The sequence below is a fragment of the Phocoena phocoena genome, chromosome 20 (assembly GCF_963924675.1).
Source record: "Phocoena phocoena chromosome 20, mPhoPho1.1, whole genome shotgun sequence".
Lineage (NCBI taxonomy): Eukaryota > Metazoa > Chordata > Mammalia > Artiodactyla > Phocoenidae > Phocoena > Phocoena phocoena.
In genome coordinates, this window is record NC_089238.1 from 55,228,220 (window position 1) to 55,244,936 (window position 16,717).

Sequence of the window (16,717 nt, forward strand, 5' to 3'; positions counted from 1 at the left end):
AACTTGGGATGGGGGCGGGTGGGGACTCTGGAGCGACTCTCGGGGCGTGTGAGCCTGGCCAGCGGGACATGTGTGTGCTTGTGGAGGCCGCCGTGGAGGGCACAGCTGCCTCCTCAGCGGGAAGCAGGCAGGCGCCGAGGAAAACCAGGATAGCAGCCATGGCCCGGGCGCCACAAGCAACACGAGGTTGGTGGGTGAGGCCAGGCAGGCTACTTGTGCCATCAGTGAAATACCAGGAGAGGGTCACCAGGGGAGGCACCTCCGATCTGATGATGTGTGTGCCCTCGGCATCAACATGATTTTTCTTTAGAACAAGAAAGAGGGGGGAAAGAAAGAAAAAAAGAGAAAAGAAAGATGTTCCATGAGCTTCGTGGGCTAGGACGTGGCAAGTGCACAAGGGAAGCGGGGAGGGGAGCTGGGTTTCGGACGGGGTGCTGGGCGCTGCCTCTCATGGCGTCTCCTCTCCCTGGCGGGCTGGTAGCTGAGGCCGTGGGCCCCTCGCCCGGGGAGCAGGCAGATGACTTTGGCAAGGGGCGGGGCGCGGGGGCTACTCCGTCTGGGCGTCGTAGTTGGCTCCACCCGCCTTCTTGAGCTCGTTCCTGATGAAATCGTCCTCCAGCTCCCTCCGGTCGCTGATCACAAACTCTTTGGCGAAATTCTGCCGGAACAAAATAGAACACAGAGTTCCCGTTAAAAAGGAGGGGAGGGGAAAAAAATAAATAAATAAAAATAAAAATATATTAAAAAAAGAGGGGACGGGATCTGAGCATGGATCAGGCAACACACCAGGAAGTCTTGGCACCTAAAACGCTAAGAAGTGATCAAAATGAAAATCTGGTGGCAGAATGGTTTGGCAGGGGAAGAAAAAACAAACCCAAAAATAACGTGACCAGAGATCAGGAAATGGGTAAAATCGAGATACTGTGCAGTTCCAAGACCAAGGGGATGGGCCAAGGTCAGGTCTGGGTTCGGATTCTGGCTCTGTCGTTCTCCGGCTGTGTGGCCTTGGGCAAGTTCTTTCAACTCTCTGTGCCTCAGTTTCCTCATCTGTGAAAACCCATCTTCTCAGGAGAATAATAGAAGAGGAGATTGGAAAGGTAGGCAGGTCGGCTGGTAAATGTTTAATACCAGGCTCTCTCAAAAGAGGGGTGGTGGCGTGGTGATTTGTAGCTTTTACGTGTTTCCATGGTGTAAATATTCACATGATATCTGATTACAAGCTATCAACAGGGGACCAGTACGTGGGGCTGGGAAGAGATACATGACTGGATGTCACCAGCTGGTACAAGGTAGCTTCAAGCTCCCCTGTCATAGTGACGCAGGGCCTCTGGTCCCAGGCCTGCGTGATCAGCCCAGACACTGAATGCACTAAAGGATGTACTGGGCTCTTCGGCCACACTCAGTTACTTGAAGGCAGGGAGTTTGTTTCCATACATTCAAGAAAAACCATGCCGTGTGATGGGGCTACAATGATGAGCAAATGGAGGCAGTCACTGTGCCCTCTTAGGGTACACATTTCAACCATAAAACCCCACAGGCCTGGCACACGCGAGGCTCTTATAAATGCCCGTGGCATGAATGAGTGACACAGGTGATCTGGCTTATCAGATAACCCTGAACCATGAAGAATCAAGAGTTATCTTAATACATGCATCATAAGACTTCCATAAACAAGGAAAATTTCAGGATGGTGACAGGTAAAAATACAGAGAAATTTACCAAAATATGAATAACAAGTCTGAAGGTCAGAAATCATCCCCATTAAAAAAGAGTCCACAAGGAAATAATGTAAATAATTACCACTATGTACAAAGCACCTATGGGTACCGGACACTGCCACACATTAGCAAACTTAATTCTTAAAACCTTTAGTACGGTATTCCTAGATATGTACCCAAGAGAAATGAAAGCATATGTCCACACAAACACCTGTAAACACAAACATTCATGGCAACATTATTCATAACAACCAAAAAGTAGAAGCAACCCAAATGCCCATCGGGACATGAATGGGTAAACAAAGCATGGTCTATCCATACAATGGAATATTATTCAGTCATAAAAAGGAATGAGGTACTGACACAGGTTACAACAAGGATGAACCTCAAAACCATTATGCTCAGTGAGAGAAACCGGACATGAAAGACCACATATTGTATGATTCCATTTATATGAAATGTCCAGAAAAGGCAAATCCAGATAGACAGAAAGTAGATTCATGGTTTCTAGGAGCTAGCGATTGCAACAGAAAATAATGGAAATGCGCTGAAATTGGATTGTGGTGATAGCTGCCCAATTCTGTAAATTCACTTTAAAAAACTCATTGAGTTGTAGACTTAGGATGAGTTAATTCTGTGGTATGTAAATTATACCTCAATAAAGCTGTTTTTTTTTTAAATCCTGTAAAATGATCAATATTATTTCCATTGTGAAGATGAGAAAACAGAGGCCGGAGATTATGACGCCTGCCCAAAGTCACACGGCTAGTAGGTACAGCCGACTCTAAAGCTGGACTTCTTAAAAGTGTCACCATCCCCTTTAGGAGTGATGAAAATATTTTGGAGTTAGATAGAGGTGGTGTCTGCACAACATTTGTGAGGTACTAAATGCCACTGAGTTGTGTATTTTTAAATGGTGGTTAATTTTATGTTATGTGAATTTCACCTCAATTTTTTAAAAAACAAGAGAAAGGAAAAAAAGGAGAATGACTAAACCAGGAGCACTCCCAAGATCAAGTTTTACAATATTAAGACGAAACGTTCGCCGTGCCAAACCACCAAGAATACTAACAGGAAGGAGGAAATGGGAGGTTAATGTTTATCAGGTAACTATTATGTACCAGGTGCAGGCTCACACATCTTCTCACTTAATCCTCCCTCAGTATATTAGCTTTTTTTTTTAAAGATAAGATCCGCAGGCCGGGCTTGGAGAGGTTGTGTAACTAGCCCTGATGACCAAACATCCTTTCAACCCTTTCTACTCCCAGCCTGCCATGCTGTGCTGCTAAGGGTCTGTGTAAGTCATCAGCACACCACTGAACACAAGCAGAATGGCAGAGCCAGAAAGGGGAACCCAGAAGTAACGTGTTTCTCAACCTGAGCCCCAGCGGCAGGGGGAGGGGCGAAGAGCAGACCAGAAAGAGGAAGCCCACAGCTCAAGACGCCTATAGAAGGAAGTCCAAAGTTCCTCTGCCCTGTGGTAGCTATATATGGCAATCTAGAGAAACAAGAACACTCACGCTTGTGTCTGTTAGCCATTAGACAACTTAGATTAAAAGAAGTTTGATAAGATCTCAGAAATCCACAATGGCAGTGCACATAGAGCACAATTCACCTTCAACCCACAGGTATATGGGAAATCGAATCATAGCCAGCAGGAGCAAACCAGGATAGCAGAACCCAATGAAACGTAACAATAAATGTAAAGGAACAAAATTACCTTAAGAAAATAGCTATGTCTCAAACTGCAAAAAAAGCAGCCCCAAACCCTATATACCTGAGAATCTGAGACATTTAAAACCAAAAGGTTTGCCAAAAAATGATTCTTTCAAACAAAAGTACAGAGAAAAGCAACCTCACCCATCCCCACTATAGGAACCAGCCCCTGCCCTCCAGAGGGCAGGCAGGAGGTGGCCGGCCACGTGGATGTGGTCCTAGCAGGCCTGGTGGGCCTCCTCCAACACAGTATGCTGGGGGGTCAGAGGCTTCAAAGGGGGAGCCGATGCTTCCCCTCAGGGTGTGGACTCTGCAAAAAGTCCCGCAAAGGTCTGAGTCAGCCTCAACCCAACTCAAAATGACTGTACACTCCTCCACCTCTGCTCCTGCCAGGGTTCTCACAGAGCAGGCCTTCGACGTGGCAAGGGAGACGCCACCACCTCTGTGGAGTGGGCTTAAGTGTGAGTTTTCCAAAAGAGGCAGAAACAGAGCGAAAACAGCTCTGTGCACAGCCAGACTTTGATGTGGGAGCAACGCCTGGGACCTGAGGGGCCTGCAAGGACTTGCCCGCGCTGAAAAGCACAAAGAACACATCTGCACAAAGCAGGGCCACCTCCCCACCACGCTCACACCTCTGCTCTCAGCCACTGTCCCTGGCATCCTCCAGGCAACACCTGCTGGGGCAGAGGGAGGCCACACGAGGGCTGCAAGATGAGGAGGGGCAAGTCCTTTCTCCAGAAAGGAGACCGGCAGGGACCAGAGCAATGCTAATACGTAGGGAATTTTAAATTTTCTAGTAGCCACATTGAAAAAAAGTAACAGGTGACATTCATTGTAATAGTATTTGATCTAACTCTATACCCAAAATATTGCCATTGTAACAGCTAATCAATATATAAAGCCATCAGTGAAGTGTCTACATTTTGTGCTCCGTATTAAATCTTGGAAAGCCAGTGTGTAGTTTGCTCATAGGCACGTCACATAGCAGTATGACAAGCCAGACTTCACGTGCCCTGCAGCCACACGTGGCTGGTGGCAGCCCAGGTCTAGATAGAACAGGAAAGAACCTGAGAGAATAATGTGCTCAGTCAAAGAGAATCATTAACCATAAAATATTAGAGCCGATCTGAGTGGGGGAGTGGGAGCCTTTGGGGACGGCACAGGGAGAGTGCGAAATGTTCCGACTTGATCTGGGTAGTGGTTTCATGGGTACGTACAAAAATTCAAAAATTTTAAATTCAAAAATTTATCAAGCTGGGGGCTTCCCTGGTGGCGCAGTGGTTGGGAGTCCGCCTGCCGATGCAGGGGACATGGGTTCGCGCCCCGGTCCGGGAAGATCCCACATGCCGCGGAGTGGCTGGGCCCGTGAGCCATGGCCGCTGAGCCTGCGCGTCCAGAGCCTGTGCTCCGCAACGGGAGAGGCCACAGCAGTGAGAGGCCCGCGTACCTCAAAAAAAAAAAAAAAAAAAATGTATCAAGCTGTACATCTAAGATTAGTGCGTTTTCCTCTATGTACATTATACCTTGGTTAACAAAAACAGGTGGGGGGGAGGGGGGGCAGGGGACATTGAGCTGAAAGAGCCTTTGAAACCCTGACATTCACCCCCTTATTTGAGAGAGAAGAAGTAGGAGACCCAGGGCACACAGAAGCCTCCCCTCGGGGCCCTGGGGGCAGGTCCTCACCCCTTCGCATGCTCCCCGGTAGGCTGTTCAGCCTGCCTGTCCCTCCCACGTAAGCATCCGTCATACCCTCAAGGCTACCAAAGCCACATGCTAGAGACTTCAAAGCGAAATATGCTAGTCTGGGGGCACTGTCACCTGTGGTTCTAGAAAGATCTTCACGTCTGGGAACTCGGTGTCCCTGGCTGAGAGCCTCCAGACAGGGTCTCTCCCTTTTCTGCCAGTGCAGGACTTTTCAAAGGAAGAGGACTCATCCAGCTGAAAAGGACTCCAAGATGGTTTGGAAACACACCAATCAAGTTCAGGACACATTCGGTCCCTGTGACTTTCCTCAAGTGCATTTAAGTTCGTGCTTCAAAAAAGACATAAAATGGACATTGGTCTGCTTCCAAGGAGGGCAATTCTAGGGAAGGACTGGGGTTAGGAATTGGGGCTCTGTACATAGTCAAGAATCTATTTGCAAGGCTGGTTTTAAAAGTGTATAAGTATTTTCCTATCCTTGGTTTTAAATCACTTCATTCTTAAATGGCTCCCAATTGCCTGGGTTTAAAGCCCAGCTTCAGTCCTAAAACGTGCCAGGAGTAGTTTGTGCCAAATACAAATAGGGACAGCTGTCCATACGCATCTCCGGCAGCCTGACCCTCCCCAGAAACTTACCTGCCCCGAGCTTCAGTCTCCTCATCTGCAAGCAGGGACAATAAGAGGACCTACATCCCAGGGCTGGTTGTGATGATCAGGTGAGTGTGAAGTAGAAGTGCTCAAGAGTGATCAGGTAGTACTTTAAATGACCCTGAGTTACCTTTGTTCTCAAGATTGTTAGAGGAGTCTGAGCTATAAAGAAGTTTTCTGAAACACTCAGAGCACAGGGAGTGGCTAGTTCCTCTTCTCTCACCCACACTGATTTCTCCATCCCCACTGTTTACTTTTTAATGAAGGGAAGTCTGGAGAATTCCTCGGAATAAGCAAGGTAGTGACATTGGCTCTCCCGGCCCTTGCAGAGAGAAGACGGTAAATCCAGCTGCTCGTCCAAAAGCTGTGCGTGGGATTAGCCACAGGAGGACAGAGAAGAAGCCTGTTGGGGTAGAAGTGTGTCTGGTCTTCTACCTAGAACATTAGGACCATGGTGGGTTGCTACCCTATGCAGAGAATATGGGTGATGGGAAGGTCTGGGAAGAAAACTTGAGTGGGATTCTTTGACAGTTAAGTTTGTGATGCCAGCAATGCACATTTCTACAAGGCAGGGCCGGGGAGGAAAGGTGACCTTCGTTGTATCCAAAGACAATGAGAGCTAATGCAATTCGTTCTTCCAATAAACACGTGTTTACTGAACACCTATTATACGCCAGACACTCTCCTAGGCCATGGGAAGTCAAAATCTGGTACTTACAGGTCCCTCTGAGAGTCTAAGAGCAGAGAAAGAGAACCAGGGGGCTCTAAAATGCCCCAAAGGAAGCCATCAATGGCTCTGGGCCCTGGTTTCCACCTCTGTGAAAGAAGAGGGCTTTCTTCTTTCATAGGTTCTAGAAGGCAGGTTCGGCCAGCCCCTTCCCCACCAGCCATCTGTGGATTTGCACCTAAGCCTCCAGAGCATGTGGGACGAAGTTCCACCTTGGACACAAGAATCCAAGGAGCAACGGGGAAAACTGGCACAGAACTGTCAACTTTGGGATTAGAGCATGGCTTTCGAAAAGGAGGCCTCGTGCTAGTAAACTCTTGCCAAAAAACGGGGGATGGAACCTCCCCTCCCACATGTGTGAAATGGGACAGGGGGTGGATGAGACACATGCTGGCCACCATATTGTATCTTCTCCCCCGAGTAGGCAAAGATTAATTATAAACCAAAGACCTTGGTCTGCTGAAGAAAAGCAGTTGGTCCCCTGCAGCCTGCATCTTGCTAGGAGAAAAGGCACCCTCCAAGGAACATGGGCCTGAAGAACATGCACAGTACCAAACCTGCCAACCCCTCCTGGGTCCCCTACACCTTCCCTCCTACAACTATTCTACCGCGCCTCAGAGATCAAGGTTTTAAAAATCCTTCCAGCAAGGTGTAATTCACTCAAAAAGAACAGGCTCTTGTAACTGGCATGAGTCACCACAGACAAGGGAAAAACCAATAGATCAAAATGGTATGGTCCAGTGTTTGACAGATTCGGGAACACAGGCACCTGCATCACCACCACAGGGCAGAAATGACACGACCCTATTTCACTAAGGAGAGGACAAAGGACAAGAGAGAGAAACGTGGTGGCATTTCGAGTGGACACAAGGTAATTGCCCAACACAGATGGATGGGGGAAAGCATGATGTCTTATAGCAAGCTGGGGTAGGTTTGGGTCCAAACCAAAAAGGAGCAGCCCTCCATATGCCTTGAACCCTGACCCCCGCAGGGCCACCCACCTCTTTAGCATGTGAGTGACTGCCTGGGTTCTGACACCCCCTGCTTTCCTGACCACGGACAGTTACAGAAGCCCTGACTCCATTTCGCCTGATTTCTGACTATGGCTCCATCTAGACCAGGGAGGTAAGAATGCGGGAAACAAACTCTGCTCTCTTGTCCAGTATCCATGGCAGACATCACAAATCAATCGCGGCATTTTCCCCACTGAGTCCAGACTTAACCTCAACATCCTTAACCCAGACCTCCAAATAGCCCCTGCTATGGATCACTTGACAAACGATATTAAATCCATGTTTAGGGCTTCAATTTCTGCCTGGTTGAAACTGTGCTTAGCATCTCTTGTTCCTCAGGGACACCCACTTTGGGGACTTTTTCCCAAAGGAATAATTCAACAGAATTTTTAAAAAATTACAACACACATACTCACAGATGTTCGTTGTCAGTGAATACCAGACTGCTTCCACTTTTCAACAGAAGTTGGGTAAATAAGTAGTATTTACACTGAACACTTCATACATAGCAGACACTTATGATATACAGTATTTTACTTAATTTTTACAATTCCATGAGTTTAGATATTATCATCCCCAATTTTCAGAGGATGCTGAAACTCAAGGAAGTAAAGTAGCCGGCAAAGGGTCGCACGTATGGCAAGTGGTGGGGCTGGGACCGAAACCCGTGTTTAACTCCCGCCAAGGTCTTTACCAGGAGTGAACACACACACACACACACACACACACACACACACACACACGTACATGTAATCGCATATTCACTAACAGAATAGTATTCAGCCATTAAAATTATGGAAACTGAAAACATGTATGAAATGTTACATGAAAGGACACTCTGTACCACGGCTGTGATCAATCACATTTGTAATAACATGTACCACGTGGCCAGGGCTCCAGGGGAATGAGCAGAAATCACTGATGTGGCCGATCATCATTTAGGTCCTTAATTTTGTCCAAACCATTGTTCACACCCACACCACCCTGGGATAAACCACCAAGGGGGAGAAAACAGAGAGCCTGGAGCTTGTTCTGGGAAGGTCTTTCAAAAGGCAGGATGTCGAGGGACAAACTATGACGAGGACGAACATGGGGTTGGTCCATGCAAGGGAAGAGAACGAGGGAGGGAAAATCTGAAAGACAAACGTAGAGAGTGTAGGCAGCCTTCAGCCCCAACAAGCACCGTGGGGTGTGCATGCCACACATGGAGACCTGTCTGGACTCAGCGTTTGGGCTCCTTCAGTAAAGACCTGCACACACTCTAATCTGGCATCCCCAGAGCATGGAAAGTGTCTGCTGTTGACAGTGTTGGGAATCACTGTGTGGACACCAGGAGGCCAGCTGGCGGGGGGCAACGAGGCAGGCACCACGTCAAGGCCAGCTGGCCGAGGTCTGGGACCCATCTGGGGTTCAGTGATGGGCACCCGGCCACAGCCTTGGCAGAGCAGGCTTGTGAAAGCGGCTGCCATCTACATGCTGGGCTCAGGGCTTGGGCGTCTTCCTCTCCCAAGGACTTTTAACCTCCTGGTAGCAGGAGCATAGAACCAGGTTCCCCACTGCCCTTCCTACCACTAAAGCGGTCTCTGAGCCCCACCAGCTGGCTTCTGTCTTGACACTCACCTTGGCTTGAGGACTCACCCCTCCCAGCCTCAGTTTCCTCATCTGTATATTGGGTGTATAATGGCACCTGTCCCTCCACACATGATCCCTGGCTCCACCATTCACAGGCCGCTTGGGAGCTTTGTACTTGTGTTAAATAAAGGACACAAGCATGGGAAAGCCCCCTTGCCTGAGCCCAGGCCCAGGTGAAACGCATCAGCACAAAAGGCCCTTTCTGGTTCTGAGAAGAATAAAGGGCCTTTCCACAAACCAAGGGCTTGAAGAAGCATAAAACTCCCTGTAAAAACAAACAGCTGAAACCCTTTAAAGATGGATGAAGCGCCAAAGCTGGTCACCCGAGGGCCGGTCAGCAACTAATGCTTTGCAAGGGGGAGTAGCAGCCCCGTAAATCTCATGACACAGAAGTGTGTGGGTTCTCCCGGCTGACCCAACCAGCTCTCACCTCTGCTTTTCACTGACACAAAGCAGAGCCTTTGGAAATTCCAATCCACCCCCAAATCCCTCCCTGAGTGTAAATGGCTTCCACAATTTAATTCAGCCCAAAGAGCAGTTACTGAACATTTACTAGCTTCTATCCTAGGAATACACCAAGAATAAGACACAGGCTACAGCCTAAGTGAACAGATCTGTTTCTTCACTTTTTAGCACCTGTTTAGTACTTTTCTAGGTTTGAGAAATACACATTAAGCGGCCATGGTCCCTGCCCTTGAGATTACTTTCTAGGGTCACTTAATTATAATTCATGGAATTTGGGTCACAGTATCATACAAACAGTTAAAGGAGCAATTAATTCTGATTGAGGCTGGTAGGAGAATGGGGTAAAGAATAAGGGTTTTGAAGGATGAATAGGAGTTCATCGGTCACTAAAAGGAGAAAGCTTTCACATCCTTTACTTTCCTTTAATCCTTCCAACAGCTCTATGAAATTTTACAGTCTCTTTTTCCTAAGTGAGAACAGAGTCTAGAGATAAAGTTACTTGCCCGAGGTCCTAGGATGAAAAGTTGCTAGAGCTGGAATATCAACTTGGGTCTCACTCCCCTTAAGCCCATGATCTCTACCATTTGACACAGCAGCATTTTTTAAAAAAAGAAACACTGTGCAATGATGTTCAGTTTCCAGTTAAAAAAAAAAAAAGGTTCTACCATCAAGGAGCTTGAGAACCAGATCAGTAAATTTAAAAAATAAATATAAGAGGTTTGTTTCCTGCAGAACTTCTCAGAGCCTTCTCAGAGTGCTAGAGGACTTTGGGAAACATGCAGTGGGGTGAAGTGACAGAGTCAGGGCCCCAGGGGCCAGTCTACAAGCACAGGGGACATTGGGCAACTTCCTCAACTTCCCCGGGCCCCAGTCTCCTCATCTATAAAGTGGGGATAATGACAGAACTGTCCTTGTTGTGAAGAAGAAATCATTTTAATGTGTGGAAAGTCCTTGAAAGTGCCAGGCATGTGGTAGCGGCACAATAAACCTCTTGTTATTAATATTACTACCACATTGGTACACAAATACGACCCTCCTGGAGGAGAGTTAGGACATCTGGCCCTGGCTCTGGGGGTGGAGGGGCTCCAGAATGTAAGCCAGCCCTGATCCTGGGGTTTAGAGGCCATCAGGATACACTACACTGATGATTCCATGCCCACTGACATGCCCATCCTTCCCGCCTCTACTTCTCCCCGCCGTTCTTTTCCCAGTGCTGAAAGCTGAGATCTACCTCTGGTTACTTGGCTCCGTGAGCATTCGTATGATGTTAAAAAATACAAAACAGATAAAAGGACCGCGTGAACAAAGTGATTCCGCAAGGCCAGCACAATGCTTCATCGACCGAGTCTGCTCTAAAGCAAGACAGCCTGGCCCAGCGTGGGCAGGTCTCTAACGGGGGGTGACTGCATTGCCCCTGTCATCCCACAGAGGCGCCGGAACAATGGGACGGGTGTTGTGTTGCCGGCACCAGCCGTGCATTTCTGTGCAGGAGACGACGGCTGTGACGACGCAGCCGCGCACCCTGTCCACTCAGCACATTCCCAGGGCTCGAGTCCGGCTGTCACCATGGCCCAGCCCAGCACCCATCACTGCCCGTGGCCTTGCTGGTCTTGTCTCGTTTTCCACCAGCCACAGATGCAGCTCCGCATCTCAGCCAAGCTCTGAACACAGATTAAAGAGACCCAGAATCAAACCTCCTGATTTTTAACTCCTCTGGGCTCCAGCGCCGGGCCTGCTGCTTGTTAGCCATGGGTTCGGGGCAAATCCTATCACTGCTCTGGGTTAGGGTTAGGGTTAGGGTTAGGGTTAGGGTTAAGGTTAGGATTAAGGTTAGGGCTCCCCTTGCTGATGCACCTATGTGCAGGCCCCAGGCTGGAACCTGAAGGAGTCTGGATTGTTTGAAGTCAGCACCAGCAAGGGTGGGTGAGGGTCAGGACCTTCCTGTGTTACTGACGGATGTGACTTTGATCCAAGCCATCTGCGAGACAATCAGGCAGGATGGCTCAACAATAAGATTCATGCCTTGTGTCCCGGGCTCAGCACGCGGACCTATCGGCTCCCAGGGAAACACTCCACAACCTAGAAAGCTGTGCATCGTGGTGCTGTCTATACAGGACAGCTGGGAGTCGTAAGAGCCGCACTTCCAGGCCTCTACCAGAGATAGTTCTAAGCGCTTTCCGTATAGCTGCTCATTTAATCCTCACAACAACCGCAAGAGGTAGACACTATACGAGCCCAGTTTTAGCCATCAGGGGAGTGAAGCCCAGAGGAGAGCAACTTGCCCAAGGCCATACAGTAAATGGCCGGGCTGAAATCTGAACTCACCCCATCTGGCTCAAACGGCTATACCCCAGACCACTGCACTACAAACTCTCTTTGTCTGACAAAGTGAAGTATGGTTCATTTAAATGTAATATGCTGTCGTAAACGAACTACCCCATAAAAAATGAAACAGTTTCAGAATAAATCAAAACAGAATACGACACAGCAGGTCAAGTCATCCAACTCGTTTCTAAATGGGGAAACTGAGGCCCAGGAAGGGAGAGAGACTTGTCCACAGGCAGGCAGGTGGCGTAAAGATCCACTCCTCTTGATTTCAATGTCTCTACATTAAGTTACATTGTCTACATCTCATACAAAGCATAAGGATGTGGGTATATTAGTTTTATTATTACAAAAACCAAGGGTTATGAGTAATCTTACACTAAAACTCAACCCATTTATTCTTCACACGGAAACGGTGGTAAAAGGCATCTAGGGATGTGATCCTGTCCTCAAGACACGGAATTCAGAATGGTCCATCTGGAGACCCTTAGAGAACATCTGTTCCGAGTCCCCATTAAGCAGAGAGGACAACTGCCACACCAGATCAACATGATTTTGGTGACTGTCAGAAAATACCATTGTGCCAGTAATGTCGACCCCTTTGTAACATTAATGGCTGTATTTGCAACTATAGTATAAATGTGAGGTCTTGTAATAGCTTCGGGTAATAAACCTTTTTAAATGCAGAGGTGAAAAATGCGAAAGGTGACGGTCAAAATATCACACTGCATCTGCAGTTCAAGATACAGTCGACGTCGTTGTCATCCGTTCCCCACCACCACCCCCACCGCCACCGGAGGGGACGTTTGTGCTTTTCATCTACCAGCATCCCTTTCTTTTAACAATCGGAGCTGCCAATCATGGGACCCCACCTGCCTGGTCCACGGGATGTGCCAACTGGATCATTTTAAGGGAATGATTGACACTGAGGGAGGTGGGGCTCTCTCTTCCCCTGGGATCAAGACCGGGAAGAACCACCATGCCTGGACCAGGTCAAATCCAGGGGAAAGAGAAAAGAGAAAAGAAAGGAAGATACTGCTTCAGCCCTGGATCCAGCCACACCTAAAGCTGGCAACCCCTGCGCTTCCCAGTTCAGAGAGCCAAGCAATTCCCCTTTTTGCTGCAATGTATTTGAGTTTGCAAACAAATGAATTATAACCAATACTCCCAAATGAAGTTACCAAAGGATCATATTTCCCCAAATCACCCTCTTAACCCACTGAGCCAAATTGAGAAGAGTTCTAGGTATATAAAGAACTCTGCAGACTGCTAATATGTTCAGGGTTTCCTTTGGGGGTGATAAAAAACGTTCTGGAACTTTCGGACGATGGTGATGATCGCCCAACACTGCAAATGTACTTCACGCCACTGAACCGTACACCAAAAGGGCTAACATTTCATGTTACTGTATTTTACCACAATCTTAAAAATGGAAAGAAAACAGGAGCATTGCAAGATTCAGAAGACTGCCCCCACTGGACGCATGCCAGCAACCATCTTCTCTCCCTGTGTGCCCTGTTCTCCTGGCTGGCCAACAAGAGGGCTAAGTGTGGAGGGCGGAGTCCAGCAGGAGACCTTCGGACTTGGACATGCATTCTTTTGCATTTTCCATTCTGTTGCCATAAAGGAGACCCTTGAAAGCTGGCTAACCATTAAAACCCCCAACTGGGCTTCCCTGGTGGCGCAGTGGTTGAGAGTCCGCCTGCCGATGCAGGGGACATGGGTTCGTGACCCGGTCCAGGAGGATCCCACGTGCCGCGGAGCGGCTGGGTCCGTGAGCCATGGCCGCTGATCCTGCGCGTCCGGAGCCTGTGCTCCGCAACGGGAGAGGCCACAGCAGTGAGAGGCTCGCGTACCGCAAAAAAAAGAAAAAAAAAAGTGGAAGCAACTCAAGAGGTTAACAGCAGGGGGATTTTCAGTACCTCACGGTGGAAATGGGACGCTCAGCCGCCAGAAAAATCTTCATTACAAAGACTCTGTGGCCACATAATTTATGTAATTATGTTATGTTAGAGAAAAAAAGAAGAAAAAACTGATTAGGGCGTGATTCACAGGCTGTGACCGCAGCAATGCCAAGAGGTAGGTGAGCTCTCCCGCAGAACTCGTAGCGAAGATGGAAAAATAAACTGTAAAAATGGAATGAGAGGAAAATTTTTTCCTATGATTATTTTTTAAATAAAAGTTTTATTTGGGGATAGTTGAGGATTTATAGAAAAGTGGCAAGAGACAATACCGAGAGTTCCCATGTACCCCACCGGTCATTTTGACAATTGTTAACATCTTATGTTACGGTGCTACATCTGTCACAGCTAAGAAGCCAACACTGGTACGTGACTACTACACTAAACCCCAGGCTTCATTCCGATTTCACCAGTTTTTCTGTTCCGGGATCCAGTCCAGGACACCGCTTTGCACACAGCCGATTTCTGTGTGTGTGTGTTTTGGTTTTTTTAACAATGCAACGGCTTCCTTTTGTATATTCACAGATATGTGCAACCATCACCACAGATTTTAGAATATTTTCGTCACGTCAAAAAGAAGCCCCATACCCGTGGTGGGTGGTAGCTATACCACCTCCCCTTCATGGGTTTTAGGAAATTGTTTTGCAAAATGGAGAATCCTTTGGTAAGGAGAAAACTATCTCCCCTTCACCTCTCTTCCCCAGTTTATCTTTCTGGAATTTGGATTTTATTTTTCTCAGCATGACCCAGTGTCCCAGCCCCAGATGAATCACTTAGTGTCAATTTTTGTTATGTCCAGAATGGAAAAAAAAACTTGAAAATGGGGAGCTCTACAGGTAGAACTGTTTAGAAGCTCAGAGACAAAACCAAGGGTACACCCACCTTTTCCTCCTCCTCTCCGTCTAATAGGGACACAGGAGTAAGTCAGTCATGACCAACGCCCAGCTGCCCAGACTAGGAATCTCTGCCACTGTTGATATAGCCTTTGTCATTCCATGGCCATCAAAGTCATCATAAAACCCCTGCTGGTGCCCATAAGGTTGACATTTATTCATTCACCAAGTGCTATTGAGCACCTACTGTGTGCTAGACACCATTCAGAGAGCACTCGTGAATTCTCCCATTGGGTCCTCATGGCCACAGTTGGAAGTCACCCATCACCCAAACAGGAAGTGGTGCTATTTTGGTCATCCCTCCAACCCCTTCTCCGTGAGCCACCTGCCCCCCCTCCCCGCCCCCTGCCAGAGGTAGACACCAGCCACCACGTTTCTAGTATTTGATGGTCAGGATCACAGATGCGGCTACCACCCCAGAAAGCAGTTTGGGGTACATCTTACCAGTGGTGCTAGCGGTCCAGAAATGTAGCACGACACGTTCAAAGTCACAGACCAAGGAGCCCAGCCCAGCCCCTTGTGTCCCTGCTGGATGGTGACCCTTTGTGTGTGACCAGCACCCTTCCCCGCCCAGAGACCCTACAAGAACACAAGGACAGTTACCTGCACCACCTCCTTCACCAGGGTTTTGTCCGTGCCAGTCTTGGCGCGCTGCAGCCCGCTGACATTCTCGCCGATCCACGTGATGAGGGCGAACTTGGATCTCTTGCTCATCGCGTCCCCGGTGGTGAAGCGCACGAAGGCAAACAATCGGACGTCATCTGCACCAACGGCAAAGGGAGGGCACCGTGCTCGGTTAAAACACCCCAAATCCACATCCCCAGCAGGAGCTCTGGGCCACGAGGGTACCCAGAGTCACATGGCAAGAGCCAACATTCCCTCGCTCAATCTCGACAACAGCACCACAGGCTGGGATGCCCATTTCACTGACGGGAAGTGGAGGCACAGAAGGGCCATGTGACACTCACGAGGCTGCACAGACAGATGGAGGCCAGGCCTCTCTGGCTGCCATGCCTGCGACCCTCCCCTCCCCCATACAGTCAAGGCTCAAATTCTGAATCTGATTTAGGGAACAGAAGTTCGTCGACTCTTTTTAATCCCAAATCTTCGAGGCCCTATTTAGAACAGCGAAGCCACACGGTGGAGAGATGGGAACTGGGCTGGGGTGGGGAGGAGAGGAGGAAACAAAGACGGTGGCCCTTGTTCTGGTCTGGGATATAGCTCTGGGCCCACTGGGGATGGCTAGCTTATGGCCAGACAATTAGGCCAATAAAGAATTCTGGGGCTTCCCTGGTGGCGCAGTGGTTAAGAATCTGCCTGCCAATGCAGGACACACGGGTTTGATCCCTGGTCCGGGAAGATCCCACATGCTGTGGAGCAACTAAGCCCGTGCGCCACAACTACTGAGCCTGCGCTCTAGAGCCCACAAGCCACAACTACTGAGCCCGCATGCCACAACTACTGAAGCCTGCGCGCTTAGAGCTCGTGCTCCAAAACGAAGAGTAGCCCCCGCTCGCCGCAATTAGAGAAAACCCACGGGCAGCAACGAAGACCCAGTGCAGCCAAAAATAAATTAATAAAAATAAATTCATTAATTAAAAGAAAAGAATTCTGAGTATTTTTCCACTGGGTATGTTATGCTTGTTATATGGTATATGTTTGTTTTTATTAAAATGACTCTGGGGGCTATTCTGGCCGAGGGATCTACATTTAAGTCTGTGTCATTGCCACACCAGTAATCTCGTCACCATCACTTCAGAATCTCTTTCATAGGACATTGTGCTAAGTTCCCCCATCCTCCGCTGCTCTGCATCCCCCAGATATCAGCTGGTACTCCTGAGTTCTTAAAGTGACGCGCGTGTGTGTGTGTGTGTGTGTGTGTGTGTGTCCACCTCCGTACTCTAGTCATTAGGGGCTG

The 16,717-nt window shown here is 48.4% G+C and overlaps 1 protein-coding gene across 1 annotated transcript in view; it reads right to left on the minus strand.

The window, feature by feature from the left end:
* Window positions 1-547: 547 nt before the first annotated feature.
* COTL1 (coactosin like F-actin binding protein 1) overlaps window positions 548-16,717 on the minus strand; it is a 42,521-nt gene continuing 26,351 nt past the window's right edge. Inside the window, exons 3-4 of the mRNA XM_065899485.1 lie at window positions 15,403-15,560; window positions 548-658 (exon numbers count right to left, since the gene is read on the minus strand). Of these exons, the coding sequence (XP_065755557.1) occupies window positions 548-658; window positions 15,403-15,560 (269 nt within the window). The remainder of the gene's footprint in view (window positions 659-15,402; window positions 15,561-16,717) is intronic.